This window comes from Apostichopus japonicus, chromosome 22, assembly GCF_037975245.1.
Source record: "Apostichopus japonicus isolate 1M-3 chromosome 22, ASM3797524v1, whole genome shotgun sequence".
Lineage (NCBI taxonomy): Eukaryota > Metazoa > Echinodermata > Holothuroidea > Aspidochirotida > Stichopodidae > Apostichopus > Apostichopus japonicus.
Genome location: NC_092582.1, coordinates 4896261 through 4915466, shown reverse-complemented (window position 1 = coordinate 4915466; position 19206 = coordinate 4896261). Strand labels below are relative to the sequence as shown.

General features: G+C 36.8%; 2 protein-coding genes across 2 annotated transcripts; one reads left to right on the top strand and one right to left on the bottom strand.

Annotated features, from left to right (window-relative positions):
• Positions 1-546: 546 nt before the first annotated feature.
• On the bottom strand, positions 547-5868 carry LOC139963789 (surfeit locus protein 2-like). Its single transcript, XM_071964920.1, has 6 exons — positions 5657-5868; positions 4819-4976; positions 3979-4082; positions 2975-3163; positions 2577-2698; positions 547-1574 (listed from the first exon to the last, which is right to left on the bottom strand). The coding sequence occupies exons 1-6, from the start codon at positions 5732-5734 to the stop codon at positions 1431-1433; spliced, it is 795 nt and encodes a 264-aa protein (XP_071821021.1). The 5' UTR covers positions 5735-5868; the 3' UTR covers positions 547-1430.
• A 439-nt stretch (positions 5869-6307) lies between these two features.
• On the top strand, positions 6308-17890 carry LOC139963788 (uncharacterized). Its single transcript, XM_071964918.1, has 10 exons — positions 6308-6825; positions 7979-8042; positions 8594-8685; positions 9499-9670; positions 10928-11029; positions 12152-12257; positions 13245-13455; positions 14384-14502; positions 15513-15687; positions 16587-17890. The coding sequence occupies exons 1-10, from the start codon at positions 6740-6742 to the stop codon at positions 16846-16848; spliced, it is 1389 nt and encodes a 462-aa protein (XP_071821019.1). The 5' UTR covers positions 6308-6739; the 3' UTR covers positions 16849-17890.
• Positions 17891-19206: the final 1316 nt, after the last annotated feature.

The window sequence follows — 19206 nt, the reverse complement described above, 5'->3', positions numbered from 1 at the left end:
TACCCAGTACTATATATAGTAGACAAATCTATGCGACATCAGTTTTGAACATTGGAATTGGAAACCATAATACACAAGGTGGACCTAAAGGCCTTTTACCAAGAGAAATTACCGAAACACATGAGCAGTTCATCTCAGTGATGTGCACATGCAGTATTTCAAAGTTGGGGGGATTTTCAAACTTTGCTTGACTGGTTTAAGGGTGTAAAGGTCCCCTTCTTCCCCCCCCCCACCCCCTACCAAAGAAAAATAACTATTTAGACTTAATGGGTGCTTTTTAATGAGTATTTTAGACTATACATTATGTCTGTGATTAGATCTAAAGGCAAGGAGTGTCCTAATAACTAAACATGTGAGTTTGAGAAGGTGCTTCAATACTACCTCTCACTCCTGGATCCAAGCAAGCATGATGTCCTCCAGGGTATCCTGTTCTAGAAGGCAGCCAAAGTCTGATACTAAAGCTTGGTTCAGTCAACCAACTACATCAAATTTAAAAAAAACTAGTGCGAGGAACACTCAGAGATATGACAGATACGTATTAATGAGCTGCATTTCTTTAACTTTATTTGACTTGAAAAACATCATATGATTGGGGCAAGCTAACAAAGGCAATTTAAACATTGTACCAATATCATTTAATAATATTCATTGTTGATACAAACTAAAGACATCAACTAAAATTCTGGGAACCACTTTTCTGATTCCACCAACTAACAATCTAAGTCATATTTTTGAAATAACTAATTTCAAAATTTCTTGGGAAATCAAACATTTAATGTTAGCTTTTAAACATGTTTAATCATTTCTTAGCTCTCTTCAAAGCCTTTAATATCGTACTTATGTTTCTTTTCTGTTTGTCAATTGCTACTACATGTAAACACTGAACTGAAAAAAACCACTCTCACATTCTTTTTTCTCAGCATTAAGCTATCATACTCATTTACATTACATCAAAGAATTTGAAAGGTAAATAAAGGTGAAAACACCACCAGAATGTGATGTATTGCAAGATATGGAAGTTCAGAAGTTCAAGCAATATTGATCTTGTTTCTTCTTTCACCTCTCTGCATCTTTACTTGGGATTGCTGCATAAATTAGTATATTAATATTAATAAATATATTAATATTATAGTGCTCCAGGGTTTAATCAACTGACAAATTGTGAACTGTCAGATAACCCCTAGTTTCATGTCAACTTCTCATCTTTTCTTGCTTCCCTATAAAATTCAATCAAGTTTGTGTAAAGTACGGCCTTTGTGGACCGTTTTATCACGTGGATACCTGACTAGTTTGACATCGAAGGATGCAGCACAGACGATGGAAAGAAATACTCCTCTGTCCGCGGGTGGTTTGACCGTCATTCATGTGAGGCATAAATAGTGTAGCCGGTTTGGCCTTCCAGACTTCCACATGGACACCACTCACTATCTTCACTTCTTCTGTATCTGCCGATGCTGTTTACTCCGCTTGGTCACTTTGTCAGGTTGCTTTATTCCTTTCGTCTGATGGAGTGCAGACGGAAACTTTCTCTTCCTCATCATTTTCGACTTGGAACTGTTGACCCTGGGCATTACCTGGCAATGACAATGAAAGGCACAACACTGATAAATCTCCAAAACTATAAACAATTAGAAAAACTAAAAAACAAAACATAAAAACAGTAAGTATAATTTTTCTTTCTGTTATTAGGGATCCAACCTTTTTTTATAAGTAACCACAGCAAAATACTTTTGGCATGTTCAAATCCATAACCAAGAGAAACAAACATCAGAATCTTACCAATAAGCCCTTCGTGCAACTCACATGATGAAATTGACTTAGTTTGATGCCAAGCGTCATCTAAGAATAGATTCCCGCAGAACTCATCCTTACAGTGAGTGTAAGCAAGTCTCTTAGTACTTCTAAACCATATTTCTACCAACCACAATCAATTCAATTCATTTATTCAGCAAACGTATCAAAAATATTACACATCGAAAATCAGAACGTTCCTCCTGCTCCGTAATAAAAAAGAGTAACAAATTCATAGACATATATGTGAAGATATATCAAAACTATGTGAAGATATCAAACTGTAAGAAATATGTAAAAGATATGCAAAAAAATGTAAGAAATCTAAACGGTGAAAAAATTTTTAATATAAAACTATGTAGATAGGAAATGGTTGAAAAAGGTACAAATGTGCAAAACTAAAGATAGAAAAAACATAAACTAAAAAGAATATACAGATACCTGTTATGAAGAAGTAAATAATTTCACAGCAGATGGGAAAAAACTATCCTTTAGACGCTTATTTTCCCTAAAAGTACGGAGACGGCGATGACAACATGCTTTGTGTACTACTACAAATGATAATCTGCAAGGGTCGTATAGCTTTTGCTTTTTTTTAAATTCAAAAATCATTTTTTTTTATAGATCATTACGGAAACGTACAATTTTGTTAACATCTATTGTGTGGACTGACGAGCTGGCCAATGGCTGATCTCTCCTTGTTCCAATGTCACACAGGATCAAGATCCACACTCCACTGAAATATTTGGCTTCTTCTCATCACAAGTATACATAATTGGGCTCACCTTTTTTGTAGATGCTTTCTGAATTTTGTTAGTTTTGTCTTGACCTTTTTCAGACTCATTGGTACTACAGTTGTCCTCACTACCACCAGCTGGGACCTCATCAGCCGCTGGGAAATCCCCCTCTGTAACACAAAAGGAAAAGAAATGAACAAACTGATTTAAGGGCCATACATTTCCTGTTTCCATTTAGAAATGCATTTGCAAATTTCTAGCCCCACAAACGACCATAATCTAACCTATACCCCTACCCCATACCAGCCTTTGATTTATAATAGTCATACCCAGTACTGCAGATCAAAACTGTTACTTTTGTAATAATACTATTACATATCAAACTTCATTTTGTTTTCACAGGTCCTCTGTTAAAAGCCCAAGCAATGATTCATCCACCCACTCACCAGGATATAAATCTGTCAGGCTCTCATCTGATCGATTATTGCCTTCATCCTCTTCACTGTCACTTGGAATGAAGTCAATCCCAAGTTGTTCTTGGTCAGTTGCCTCTGTGGCCGCCATTGATTCCTCTATTAGTTTCTGTGGTTGTCTCCTTGACTTGTATTCTGTTCCATCGCTGATGCACTCTTTGTCTGAAGTGAAATGGAAGTGTATAGTTAATTCATATACAATCAGCAAGGACAAATTCATATGCACTCTCATCTGAGGTGAAATGGAAGGGTATAGTTAATTTATACACAATTAACAATCAAAAATTTAGATGCACTTTTTATCTGAAGTGAAATGGAAGGGTATAGTTAATTTATATACAATCAACAAGGACCAATTCAGATGCACTCTTCATCTGAGGTGAAATGGAAGGGAATAATTTATTTATACACAATGAACAAGGATAAAGTTAGATGCACTTTTTATCTCTAGGGAAAAGTAAGTTCAAAGTAATATTATAAATATTACACACTGAAACTGGTTGCAGTATTCTTTCTATAGTAAAATGTAAGTTTGAAGTAGTTTTTTTTAATAATTACCAAAGATATTTCTGCACCAACGTGTAAGAGTGTATGGTTAAGCTATCAATATTTTACAAGGGTAAATTACATGCAAACAGTCCTTCAGATCCAGACTTACACGTATCAACAATGGCAACAGTAAACAAGTCTTTGAATGATTTCTATATTTTTCAATAAAGACAACATTTTACACTTCCATGACATATAGAAGATAATTATAGACTTATATTAAAAAATACTCCATTAATACACCAAACAATTGGGCTGCATACAGTGCTTCACAGGAATCTTATCATCTGTCCTCATACAGTAGTTCAGCTTAGCTTGGATGACTCTCCTAAATCACTGGCAGCACTGAGGAAATTATTCATATGTTACGTCCAATTCTAAGTGGTCCTTTAATGGGGTTAAACTTCATTTTAAACCAAACGACTCACATCTTTTCAACTCTGTCTGATATCGTCTTCCCTTCACATGCCTCTCAACATGTTCTGGTAATTTGTTTACAAAGCGGTGAGTTAAATTACAGTACAGGTGGTTTCTAAGAGAGAGAGAGAGAATATAAGTGTTAAAACAAAAGTCGATATCATCGACAAATATGCTGGTGAGTCTACAATTGATCAGATTTGATGAAAGTTTTGACTTCTTCGAAATATCAGAGCAGCTTCACTGAGACAATTTAAAGGATGACTTTTAGACAGATTTTTAGTCTTGATATGTCAAAGTCTAAATTGTTGATGACTTTTGGTTCTCAGTGCAGACCAATATGTTAATGTTCATCCATTTGTATTTCATACATTCTTATTACACAACCAAAACATATTCTGTTAACTGTCATATCAACAACAGTGCACCCTTGGACGAATTTCTCCTTGCCATTGTAAACAAGTCGTTTGAGACCATGTAAAATTATTTCATGTGTGAATTTTCTATGACATAAGAACTGGCAGCTTTTTCAGGAGATTAAAATATTGCCTTGGATTTTCAGTGACATAACATGGCAACACAGCAATTTCTTTAAACAAGCACATTAAGATCATTTTGAAAAATTCAAAGAGCATAAAGGGATTTTTCTACAGTGAGAGGAACACATAGAAATATGAAAGAAAACAGGAGCTTGAGGCTTTTTGTTCTTTAACACTTTTAATTTAAGATATATTCTCAGGCAGGTCAGCAATCAGACAGAGAGATAGACTGGTATGAGCCAAAATTTGTACCAACAACATCAAAAAGTCTTGCTTGAGAAGTTGACAACTCTCATAAATAATTCAACTTACTTATGATGTTTGTCTTCACGATTCACGAGATGTGGCTGATGTTGTGAAAACTTATACTTCTGCCGTTCATGTAGTTTCAGAAACTTTTTTCCAGCTACATAGACTTGTAACACTTCCACTTTGGGGGGCATCTCATGTCCTGTGAGATCGCACTTGATCTGCAACAATAATATACATTAATAATAATGAAGGTATTCTACACAGCAGAAGTAAGAGTTAAGAGAACTGTTTGAGGGCTTGAGCTGACCTTAGTTGTAGCTGTAGTGTAAGGTAGACAAAACTGGGTGACTTTCAGGGAATAAGTTATTCACTCAGTGATTACTGGTATCACTTTGCAAGAAGTTATGCAAGATGGTCAGATTGCTATATGTTCGATATGCATGGCATTTCTTTCTTACAAAAGAAACATATGGAACCATAACTTAAGAAATGGAAAAGCAGATCTAGCCTAGCTGTACAGTCCTCGTATCTGGCCTACGCCACAACTATGCCTTAGTATGAGAACTTACTTATTTGCCTTCAGGCTTCATTTAACTTTAAGAAGATACTCTTTTGTTTCCATGATTTAGGATCCTTAAAGATTGGCATAGGTAAATTACCACATGAAGGCTACTGTAGCCTGGGTACTGTACATTACAGAGGACATAAACAGTGCTTAGGCCTCAATTAGGCCTACCCTACGCCGAACGTAGGCAAAAAAAAACCTTACCGTAAGTCGTAGTCGTATTTCGTAAGCTAGGTCTAAGTTAAGCTGTAGAAACTATATAGTATTACAATAGTATTAGTAATGCATGAACCTCGTGTATGTTTGTAATGTAGCCAATCCATAAAAAAATACCTTTTTTCCATCTTCTGTAAATGATAAGGAAGGAAACTGCAACATCAAATCGTCTAGTCTCGATGAAACTTTGTCCATTATAAACACTAAAAAGAGATACGATGAATTAAACTTTTGTGTGATTTTGGTTTGACTTCAATTTATAAGTGGGATGGTACTGGTAGTAGTAGTAGGCTGCATTGTGTATTTTCTCAGTGTGTGTAAATCGGGGAGCACATCAAAAATTGTTTACCCATCGGTTTGATCTGTACACGTGAAAGTGTGCAGTACATAAACCGTGATTACACTGGGAAATTGCATTTCCCTTGTCACAAACGTAACTATATGTGTATACTGAACAAAGAGTTACAACGAGTCCATGATGAAAATAAACACGCACAAAATCAATATGGCAATAAAACTTATGTCAGGAAATTGCCCGATCAAAGAACAAAACAAGTAGTGACGAAAGACAAAGGCAGAGCTGAAATATTGTCTGGCCTAGGAGCTGTTGCGGAGACAGCTCCCTCCAAAATAATTCTTTCTATATGAAATGTAACAGAGATCGATCTCCGTTCTGCTAATTTTCGATCATCATATGGAGGCAGTCAGGCCGGGACCCAGGGTGTGTGCCCCTTCCAGCCAACTCAGTAGTCGATCCTGGGCTACGGGCCTGGGTCAATGTATATTGCAGTTCCAGTTGCAATTTGTCTAGTTCAGTGTTGTCGTTGTTCATTTCGGTTTTCTTCAACTGAAATATATGAACAACAAAAATGTATTCATAAATATTTCCGTAACTCCTTGATACATTATTGCCGAAAAAACACCTATCCAGCTGACCATGGTTAATGTCCCGTATCATGGTCCTTGGGCTTGGGATCAGTTTCTTTCAGCCGTCGAATAAACCGATTACTCGATTACATCAGGTAACTGACTTGATGAAACCAGGGTTACCCCTTTTCCCATATTGACATCTGCATAAAGATGCGCAGTGCAGTGAGGTGCGTTGCCGAGTATACGTAACGAACACAAAACCGTTAGTTATTTATTCTGCCGGTTACTTTGCAGTAACGTTACTTCTGTGTAAAATTAGAAGAACGTAAAATGGAATTTGACTTTAATATTAATCAGCTGATTCGGAACGTGATTTCGGTTTTTGATAGGACACTGCAACCGCATCATAATGTTGGGTAAGCTCCTATCATGTTACTATACGGGGTAGTACTGCTGGCTAGCTACATAATTATAGTGTTAATTCTCAGTTTGGGCAGTATGTTAATTGTTATTCAGCTATCTGAGAGCTGGTACACTGGTAGCCATTCCGCTACGAATGTTTATTGAGTGTACTGTAAATCAAACTTGCCATCTTATAATTATAAGCTTTGGTAATATTGGGTAATTGTATAGGTAGTCTACTCATACGCAGAGAACTGCCCAAAAGTTCACTGTATCATGATTGCTGTTGTGGCTACACAGTCGGTTTATTTTTGCATAAATTCAGTACGAGGAGAAACGCCAAAAATAAACTAAGTTAAATTTTTTATGATTTTGTGGTTATATATACCATCAGGACAGTTCATGTTTTGCCATTCCTTTTAAGAACGACCCATCATTGCATTATTATAATTATAGCTATAGAACCTAATTGAAACTACAATTTATTTGTGATGATATTACTAAACACATTTAATCAGATTCTACTTCTTATTTTAAGAAATTTCTGAAGGGTAATTTGGCTTCCTAGTTTTGCGACGGTGTAGCCAGCTACAGCTTGGAGCTTTGTTTTGCCTTAGTTACATGTATATCAACTATGATCAGTTTGGATGTGGAAGCAGTGGTTAAAGTTAGGAAGACACTGAAGTTACTGAACAGTCCTCAGCAAAAATTAGGGGTAGCCTAGATATACAGCGGAATTACGACCTTCCTTACCGGTTTCAAACCTCAGGACATACAATCATCGTCCATAGCCTAGTGATTAGGGTGTCCACATATAAAGCGGGAGGCCAGACCTGGTTAGCAGTTCTGTAATACCTGTATAATATTTAAGTTCACATATATATGGCATCCAACATTAGAATCCATCTTCATTAACCCTGTTTGGGGGCAATAGGAAATGATTATGTTATCCTCTCCTATCTCTACCAAGCATCCAAAATAAACAGTGATGGCACTTTCTCTTTGTTGGCCTGACTGCCATGGAAATAACTTGAGGCATTCCTAGATCTATAGTTATGTTCAACAGATGGACAATTCGTGAGGGTGCATTCCATATTGTATTTGAAGATTTGTCTCTCAGTCTTGATATAATGATCATACTAGGCAATTGTTGTTGTTCCTTTACAGGGACAATACCTCAAAGCAAAATTTGGAGGTAGTCATCGATGCGATGGGAAAAGCGTCCGCCAAGGTAAAGTTTTATGCATTGCAGTTTGCAATGTACATTAGCACATGTACAGTATGTGCACAAGGTATTTGTAAGTGTGTTTGCACAATTGTTTCTAAGAGTTGTTTTACAAGGCCAAGATTCTCGTCTAAGCTCTGATGGTAAAACATGCACAAAAATCTCAGTCCGTGCAAAACTTTTCCCCGTTTCTGATGTGCTTTGCAAACTTGAAACCTGACACGCAGCCACTTTTAAGGGTTGTAATCATAGTTATTACAGCCCAGTAGCTCCAAAATGATACTTTTGACTGTGACAGAGCTATGCAGTTAGGCATTTGAAGCTTTACTGACCAGAAGAAAACAAAGTTTTTTTGCAGTCATTGCCAAGTTTGTGTTCAGTCATTAAAAGAGATACATGTCGCCAAGAAGCCCTGTGCAGTAACGGTCACAGTCCATAACTGTGAAGTCACTCAAAAATCCTAATTACCTTATTTATTCCTATTGTTATTCATAAATATATAACAAAAGACTTGATTTCTATGAGTACGAAAGAGGTTTTTATTTTGTACTTCATAGGCACAAGGTCTTGGTGGTGCCATCACTACAGCATACAAAATGAGATATTCAGATCATCGCTTGTACGTCATGAAGGAATCTCACTCTAATAGGTAAGATGGAGTGAGGAGGATGGAGGGGAGGGTAGGGGAATGCTTGGAACAAGCTGTGTTGTATCCACTTAGTGAAATAAAGAAGGATGGAGGGGCCTGGGGGGGGGGAAGGGGTGAAGTTTGTTTTAACCACTTGGTTGAGTAAGCAGGAAGATCCAGAGAAGTTGTTGTGAGGAACAGAAATAGTGGAACCTTAAGTCACTGACTGGAGTGGAGAAAAAATGGAAGGAAAATAGGATTGAGGGTTGTGGGTTGGGGGGGGGGGTTGGGGTAGAGTAAGATCAAATCTCCAGTCATAGGCCTACTAAAAAATTTCCTTTAATATATAAAGTGTACCAACTATGCTTGTCCTGAGCCATTACTCCCCCCCCCCCCCCTTCTTCTTTTTACCCTTTAGTTCATCTTAACCTGTATTTAGATCTTGATTAGAGCTGCACTTGTGGAGAGACCCTCATGTTTTGCTAGTGTTGTTTATATTGTCATCCAGGATCTTGTTACATGTTTTGGTTGTAAACTGATATGCTGTACAATATGTGTACTTTAGCTTCAGTATGGAATCATGGAAATTGCTTTAATTCAGAACGAGCAGAATATGAGTGTTCCTCTGCTGCAGTTATCAGTTTTACTTGTTTTCAAACTTTCTATAGATTTTAAAATTAAAACATTTCCAAGTCACTAATCCTTCCAAATTCTTTAATTCATCCGGGATGATATTATTATTATAATATATTTCACAAAAGCATGTTCAATCATAATAGATGAAAATAATTTTAAACGATCACTTCACATACTATTTAATGCCCTCTTTTGCAGCGGTAGAGGATCAGTAGTTGGCATCCTTAAAGTTGGTCGTAAAGTACTGTTTGTTTTGGATCACCATAGCAACCAAGTGGAGATGAAGCCGATGTGTATCCTTGATTTTTACGTCCATGAATCATGTCAGAGACGGGGCTACGGGAAACAGTTATTTCAACACATGCTCAATGTAAGTGCTTAGGAGACAGTGGTACAGCAGTATTATATTCAATGTGAAATTGTTTAGTATTAATATTAAAATAAAATAAAACTGTTAGCAAACTGCTTATCCACTAGGGAGGGAGGGAGGGAGGGAGGGAGGGAGGGAGGGAGGGAGGGAGGGAGGGAGGGAGGGAGGGAGGGAGGGAGGGAGGGAGGGAGGGAGGGAGGGAGGGAGGGAGGGAGGGAGGGAGGGAGGGAGGGAGGGAGGGAGGGAGGGAGGGAGGGAGGGAGGGAGGGAGGGAGGGAGGGAGGGAGGGAGGGAGGGAGGGAGGGAGGGAGGGAGGGAGGGAGGGAGGGAGGGAGGGAGGGAGGGAGGGAGGGAGGGAGGGAGGGAGGGAGGGAGGGAGGGAGGGAGGGAGGGAGGGAGGGAGGGAGGGAGGGAGGGAGGGAGGGAGGGAGGGAGGGAGGGAGGGAGGGAGGGAGGGAGGGAGGGAGGGAGGGAGGGAGGGAGGGAGGGAGGGAGGGAGGGAGGGAGGGAGGGAGGGAGGGAGGGAGGGAGGGAGGGAGGGAGGGAGGGAGGGAGGGAGTTGTGAATTGTACAGTAGCTTAATCCAGCTGTCATATCAGGTGAAGAGAAGGTGGGGGGGGGGGAGGGGCACTTTCTGTATAAATTTGGTGGTTTGTATGCATAACCATGGAGCTATTACCGAAGGCATAACCCTCATTATTTGTAATTCAATACTTAATTGTTTACTGAAAAATTTACTGAAAATTACTGGAAATTTACTGAAAAATTTACTGAAAATTTGGACAATGAACAATGAAAGGCTGTCATACCTTCATGTAGGCAGAATAGTCCAAACAATACATACAATAATCCAAACATTACATACAATAGTCCAAACAATACATACAATATTATATGTGTATTGTACCATTTGTCACCCAAATAAAAACATGTACTGTGTCAGAGCTGTGTGTGTACAGTATATGCAACAGAGAATTACAGAATATCACAGACTATGGAAGGATGAAGATGAAAAATGCTGATCATTTTTCATACTTTTGGTGTATAGAAATGATGAAGAAATATATCTGTAAAACAATCATTCCATATTTTGATTATTGATCCTAAAAAAAATATTTAAAAAAATGTTCTCTCTGTTTAAAACTAAGAGGATAATTCCTCTAATAGAAACTCTTCCATAATTTAGGATATATTCATTGTTTCTAATATACAAAATATAAGTCTATAATGTTGATTATAACTTTTCCTACTTTACAGGCCGAGAGTATAGAACCACAGCACTTTGCCATTGATAGGCCTTCTAAAAAGTTCACATCATTTCTGATGAAACATTACAGACTCAGGGCAACCATTCCTCAGGTAAGGATAGTATGCTGTTGTTAATCCAACAAACGTACAGGTACGCCTTTCACTTGCTGGGTATACAACATTGGTATTTTACGATAAGTGAAGCCTTTGCTGGGGTTATTGGGTGCTCTTCGTAATCATAACTTTCATCATTCAAAAACCTACATAGATATAAATGGGCCTACAGTATGAAAAATGGCTGTTGTACAGTGTTATTGATTCAAAAACCTATGTAATGGAACCTATGCAAAATTGATGTTACAAGTGCAGTGTTATAGATTCAAAAACCTATATATAGATAAAAAAGGAACCTGTGCAAAATTGATGTTGTGCAGTGTTATTGATTCAAAAACCTATGAGATAAAATAAAATGTTCCTTTGCAAAATTGCTGTTGTGTAGTGTTATTAAACAGTCTCTTTAAATTTAATAAATCTGGAAATAATTTGATAAATTTGGAAACAATGGGGGTTTGGCTTGCTTCTGACACTGGCTCTTGAAATACCTTTTGTTTTTGCATAATTGCAATGTAGTTATAAACCCCCCCCCCTCCCTCAGTATCTGCAAAGTGGTTGGACACTAGTGTACAGTCTAATCCATTGAATGGCCATGTAATATGGCCGTCACTGGAATGTGTATGTAAATGATATGCTTGCCTTGTCTGCTACTGTAAGAAGGGAGATGCACATCCAAGTATCACAGTTAATCTTTATCAACACTTGCTCATTAGTTAACCAGTAAAAACCTAAGAGTTCGCTGTTTATGATACTAACATGTCATTCAGGGAAGACTTTATTAGGGCAAGTCTAAGTCAGAATATTACAGGACAGATAGCAAGCGCTTGATTGCTTTCTAGAATCTGTCATTCTTTTCTCAATTGAAGTGGTGAATATGAGTGTCTATTTTGTGTCTTTGTGTGTGTGAGACATATTGCTTCATAAAAATTGGTATTTGTGGTAACAATTGGCTTATCTGAAGCAGTATGGAGAAGGTTGAAATGTATCGAAGATTGTGCAAGTGTAGAGGAACAAAGATGAAATGAGGGGAGGGGAGAGGTTGGGTTGAAAATACAGAAGGAACTCAATCTGAACAAGGTGTTGATGTTGCATGATTGTATGCTTCATTCTCATTTACAGGTAAACAATTTTGTAATCTTTGAAGGGTTTTTTAAGAATCAACCAGACAGCAGCTTCCCTAGGAGACGCTCAGCAAATAAACCCCCTCTTCCTCCTTCTACGATGGGTAAGCCGCTTTATTGTTCTACATCAAATTTGATTTTTGCCCAAGTTCATCACCTCCTCTCTGTTTGCTGTAACCTATCTTGGAACTTAGATTTAGTATATTTGGTACCTGACTTTGAATGTGAACAAAACAAGGGAATAAATAGTGGACTTCAGACAAAACAAAAATCTCCTTTCTTTATTAATGGATCTGATGTTGAACAGGTAAATGCATTTAAGATGCAAGGCACATTTATGATGGACAACTTATTATGGAACACAAGTGCAGATGAGATACTGAAAAAGGGACGTCAGAGACTATTCTTTTTGCGAGCTCTTAATTCCTATCGTGTTAGAGAAATTATCATTGAAAGTATTTTAACTACAAACATTGTAGTCTGGTTTGGTCGGGCGAGACAGAATGGTTTTAGGAAACTAGAATCTGTCGTAAGAAATGCTGAACGTATCATTGGTACAGGCCTACCATCCCTTAACTCACTTTACCAGGAAGGAGCATCAAAACGAATAATGTTGATTCCCAACCAGCAATTATTTCAAGTTCCTGGCTTCAGGGAAAAGACCTGGAACTTTTAAGGGTTCTAAAGGAGTTTCATGGATGGTTTTTATCCTTCTACTGTAAAGATATTCAATGTGCACCATACCAGTTACATAATATTATATTTCAATATTTTGTGTACAATTTTATACTTTGTGCACTTATATTATATTTATATGTAGATGTATACATTTTTGTTTGCTTTAATTTTTTATATATTTACATTTTCATATTTTCGTACATTTTGCATTGTGAGTGCATTGTTATATTTTTGTCCATTGTATATTTTATATTATATATAGGAACGGTGCATTTGCATTGCATTGCAGTTTATTAAGCTTGTTTCAAGACATACATTATACTGAAAAGTCTCATATTTGCCAAACTTTTGCAAATCTAAGTAACTTACTTGACATCAAAAGTATTTTTTTTTTTTTTTTGTGGTGAACACAGTAGTTGCACAGTCTGGGTACAGAAATGCTTCCACTTCTGCTCTGTGGACTCACAAGACACACAGTCGGCCGTCATCGGGGGACCTATCTAATCCAGACAACCCTCTCAATTTTGACAAGTCTGCTCTGAGAGGAGTTCGGCCTCGCTCAGGTAGCCTCCCATCTGCCAGAAGTCCTCTCGCCTCCCAAGGTGGATCTCCATATGACTTGGAGTAAGTTCAATTTAACGTCCGCTGCTCTAATGCCTTAGATGTGCCAGCCCCACCGCTCAAATCCACTTGTATGGAGCATGCCAGACTTGTAGGTAGTCTGTACTGGTAGGCTAGTGTAGTTATCTGTACCACCACTATCATTCCTGGATTTGTCTTCATACCTGACACAGGTTTTGAAATTTAACATACTGTAGATAATTAAACACAATTAAGTACTCCTACTCACAGCTTAGAGCCTTGTACTCATACCTGTACTCATGCAAAGGGAAATTCTACTTGTAATCATACTCATGATGTTGTACTCATACTCATCATGTTGTAATTGTACTCATGATGTTGTATTCATACTCATCATGTTGTACTCTTACTCATCATGTTGTACTCTTACTCATCATGTTGTACTCGTACTCATGATGTTGTACTTGTACTCATGATGTTGTACTCATACTCGTCATGTACTCATACTCATTATGTAGTACTCATACTCATCATGTTGTATATGTACACATGCTGTACTCAACCTCATGATGTTGTAATCATACTTGTCATGTACTCATACTCATCATTTTGTATGTGTACTCATGATGTTGTACTCATACTGATCATGTTGTACTCATACTCATAATGTTGTACTCATACTGATACTCATCATGTTGTACTCATATTACAAGTCTGCAACATGTTGCTTTACTCGTGCCAGTAATGTCACAATGTTTTCATACACTGAGAGGGATCCTAATAGTTTGCGAACATCTTTCAAGCATGTTGTTAAATGTTGCTATAGAGTGACTTTGTGTCAGAAGTTGTTACCATCATTAACTGGTAATTTTCAACACCTGTTAATTTTAGGCAAAGCTTCTTCAATTTCCATCAGCCCTTTATTTGGAGGTAAATTTACAATGCATATTTCGTATATGCTTTTTTACAGTTTGACAGCTACAGGTTTAAACTACAGTAGACATCACAGGTCGGCTACTCCTCCTTCAAGACCGGGGAGTGGCAAAAGTGTGAACGTTATCTCACCGATCACGGGCAATATTACATCAGGTAGGTGGATGCAGAGACTGTAACATCTGATACAGGTGCCCTATGTTATATTTTGTTGTAGATTTCCAGTTTTTACCTTTTTGTTGGTTGGGTATTTTTAACAGGTAGAAGTACAGGTGAAAATTTATGTTTCCCCAATGAAAGAAAAACTTGTATTCTTCTTGATATTTGCATTAATATTTCTAAATATCATTAAAGAGATTATAGCATCTGACATCGACATGTTATATACCAAAAGTGAACCCAAAGAAAATAGGTTTGATTTCATTAATGCCAACTTATAAATCAGGGTATATGTTTTTTGGTTTTTCTTTCTTTCTTTTTTCAAAATTTACATCCAATTGTTTACTTCAAGATTTGGCTGCATTTCATTATAAGTACTTTATAGTCATTGGGATATTGTTCTCTTCACATCCCATAAAGTTTAATTTGAATGTTCACGACCTAATCTGAGGTCAAAGCACGAAAATTGAAATGTAAAGCCCAGGAAGACAGATAAGCGTTCAATTATGACATCACATCTGCTTCTTAAGGTTCGCTTACAGTGCAAGCAATGGCAACTTCAGCTATCAATATCTCAAAATGCTATGTAGAAAATTGCATGAAAATTTCACTAGGATGCTTAGAGTATGTTCCTCTATCGAAAATCAAAATTAATTTTTTACATCGGGACTATGGTTTCAACCGCCATAAAAGAAATATTCCTAGGTGAAGGCAAATCTAGCATTAGCTGTGTTGAGGCAAGATACCCCAAACACTAAGTCACCTTGTTACTACAGTACAGCTTAGTGTTAAGGATAGATATCTGAAAATGCATTTTCACTCCCTTAGAATATGTCTTTTACAGTGAAGAGAGCATTCCTCATGAATATTTATTAGCAAGTATTTGAATCATTAGGTGAAAACTGACAAGGTAGTGTTGTAACCTTTTAATTAGTGGAACTGGATACCACTTTAATATAATATAATAGTGCTAGTATTGTTTTTCCATTTTTTCTTTGTTTCCATAGTTACCAGTTCCTCACCAATTACAACCACAGCGAATATCTCATCCCGTAGAATTATAACACCCACAGGGACCCCACCCACCGGAATTCATCTGTCTCGACAAGACCACGTTGTGGATAAATTATACAATGGAACCATTAACCAGGTACCTCATGTGGTACCGTCAGGGAACACGAGGTAAGATAGAAAAAATCATTAGTAAATATCATGAGTAAATATTGTAAAAGGTGCATTTCTTATAAAAATTTGTTCAAATCTAAAAGTACCATACTTATCAGTTAAAGGATGATACCGGCAGATATAAATATGTTGCTTTAGTCCAACAAAATCCACTTCAAAATGATTTTATTTTATTCTAAAAATTAGTCTGAGAGTATGAACCAACCTTTTTTTTATTTTTTTTTTGTATTTTATTGATCTTTTTCTTACTTTGCATTTCAAGTTCATTTGGGGGGTGTTTTGGGGTCAAATGTCACAACACTTAAACACTACAGGGCATCAAGGATTATCCCCCAAATAAACTAGCAGTTATTTTTTTTTTGAGTAGTGGCTGAACTGGTGTGTTCAGGAATTAATGATCAAAGGTTATGTACGGTTATCGGATATCTCTGTTGAATATAGTGGTTAATTGAAGGTAAGCCCATGTGCACCAGGGGTGGGCAACATTTTCAAATGAATGGGCCAGATATAAGGAGTGAAAAATTGACTGGGCCGCACCTAACGACCTGCTGTTGATGTCAAACCTTTGATTCCGAGGATCTCAAGCAATAGGTGTGTGTACTTAATCTGTATTCACAAAAACATAATGTCAATACAGTACAGTTGATAATTAATGGGGATAATAGGCATACCTGACAGCATCCTTAGTGTAGATAAATTCTAAGCAGCTAGCTCGTTTTTTGTGATGATGTGAAATATATTGATTTGTTTCTTTTTCTTGAGATTATCTCACAGGCCGCAAAAAAAATCACTGGCGGGCTGCATGTGGCCAGCAAGCCGTAGGTTGCCCACCCCACATGTACACCATTGGTGTTCTGTTTTCTATGCTGACTTGCTTTCGATATTCTCACTTTCAGTGCACAGTCACTGCTGACTGCAGACTCCACCAGGAGACCAAATCCCACCGCTGCCACCAATGGTGAACCCAACCAAGAAGGCACACCACCGTCATTCATTACCAAAGAGGGCAACTACTGTGTCACATCACATGCCGCTAGACAAATGCCCACCTCTTGGAATGTGTTGGGGGTGCCACCACACTCCCAGAGGCACCAGGCAAATCAGTCTTCCAGTCCTCTGTACAGAAATTCAAACTACCGTACGAACCGTTTCTTTTGATACCGGTCGGTGGGTTGTCAAGAGAAAGTTCATGACCCACCCGTGTGTGAACCGAGTTCACGGCCACGGTTTCCCCGCTAGAGGAGAGGTAGCCGACAAGCCTTCCAAAATCTCAAGGGAGACCTCACTACTTACTTGTTACTGGTTACATCCAAATTTCTCAACGATTATAACCGGTTGTAATGGCGATATAACCGTTTGTTATTTTCTACACAATCACCAGAGTGACTATCTACCAGAGCAGTTAGTTATTACATTTTACAGTCCAACTTAACTCAATAAAGCCAATACCAGGAAATTATCTATAGCTTTAGAAACAAGGCTGATTCGTTTTCCTCTCAAAATAATTTCCTTTTGAATGGGAGTTGCAAGCTGGTGTATCTGAGAAATTAGTTTTGCAGGCCGTGTAACGGCATTGTAACAATCTTAGGTTACACTTACCCAAGGTATGCTCTATCATATACTGATGAAACAATGTTTCTAACACTGACCAGAATAGTTAATTACCATAATTAGTTCACAATGATGTCATCAAAGCAAACTGGACTTGACTTATTTCATTAACTCCAAAAACATCAGTTGCATGTAACAAGATTCTTGATTTATTGCATTATGTATAATTTTGGCAGAATGTATTCTGTGTGCTTCTCTGACTATTTTCATCTCTATGATTGGTCAATTCAAGGTATTAGGATAGCCCCTATTGGCTGTATTATTAACTTTGCTCCAGGTATTACATAACACATACAGTCACGTAGTACAGGAGCAGTTTCTGTAGTGAACCATAACAGCCAATTACAATTACCATATCCATCCATAGGTATTCAGTGTATCTATAGTTAACAATCAATATCATGTTATCACAATATCTAGGTCATTTTCAAAGCTTTGTAAGCAAACAGAATGTTGTTTAGCTCATGGATATACCTCTCCAACCAATTCTCATGGACAGTGTGGCTTTCATTTTCCATATTCGCATTTTCTAGTTAATGATCCACTTTGGACATCAATAGCTGATTATTGTGTATTACATTTGTATCTTCCTACCAATTATTATTATTTTGTTTTCACTGTCAGCAAACTGTTCAGGTAAAATTAGCGTTAAAACGACCAAGAACATTCTGGAGCCGGTATATGAAACAGTATTTTAAATATAGTGTTTTTGCTATCACTTTGTAAAGTGTTGACTCTAAATTTCAGCGTACTTAAAAACTATCGGAAGTTGTAAAAATGTACTTTGCTGGAGGTTTTGGCCCTCTATTTAACTTACTCCCAGATATTGAAGTGGGTGGGTGCATGTGGCAGTTGAATTGGCTATCAAATGATATATTGAAACTTGAGAATCACTCACCAATATCTGACCTTTTTATTTGTTTTTGTTTCTTAAAGGGGGAGGAGGGGTTGAGATTGGGATGGAAAAGTACTGATGACCTTTTGAAACAAAGTGTGTTCATTCAATGAGTAAGCTGCATTTAATGGAATGAAGTCTTTTCTTACAGTTTGTAAATATATTGATATTTGTGACTATGCATGGTAGTGGGTTCCACTCTTTCTTGTTTTTTTTCAACGGAAATGTGCAATAATGTTTTACAACTACATAACAATGCTTTGGTTATATATATATATATATATATATATATATATATATATATATATATATATATATATATATATATATATAGCTGTGAGAAATATATTATTTTACAATATTCTACTTCCTGCAAAATGTGTATTCACATTTAAGTAAACAGTTAATTTAGACCAAATTATTACTACTTTAAGAGAATTCAGTATAATTAATGAATACTTAAAAATGAATGCTAACAATTGGTGTTTATAGAGCTCTACTTATGGTTAAATTATAATTGTTTGTGATTCATATTGCAGTATATATATATATATATATACATATATATATATTGAATGAAAGTATACCATTGTTTACATGAAACATTGTTTTTTTGTAAACCAGTTATTTGGATGTTGTAGTCACAAAAGGAATCTTAACTTTGATTTAATATGAACCTTTTGATTGTTACTACCTTGAGGAACTTCTTATAGAATAAAATGCTTTTTTTTTCTTTTCTTTGTTTCAAAATGTTTTCTTTTCCAGTTAAGTGATAAAAATATTAGTAAATAATATAAATATACCAAAAACGTTACAAAGAAAAGCTCTTAAAATGTGTTCCTTTTTGTAAAGATTTAATGCTCTTTCGGTAGATATTTGAACAATGATTAGCCAAAATATGTCAACAATTAGAAGGCAGTAGTTATAATACATGAAAAAATTAAGAGTGATTAGATGCTCTCACTTTAAATAAAAAAACTGCTATAAATATTTCATTCACATGAAATATT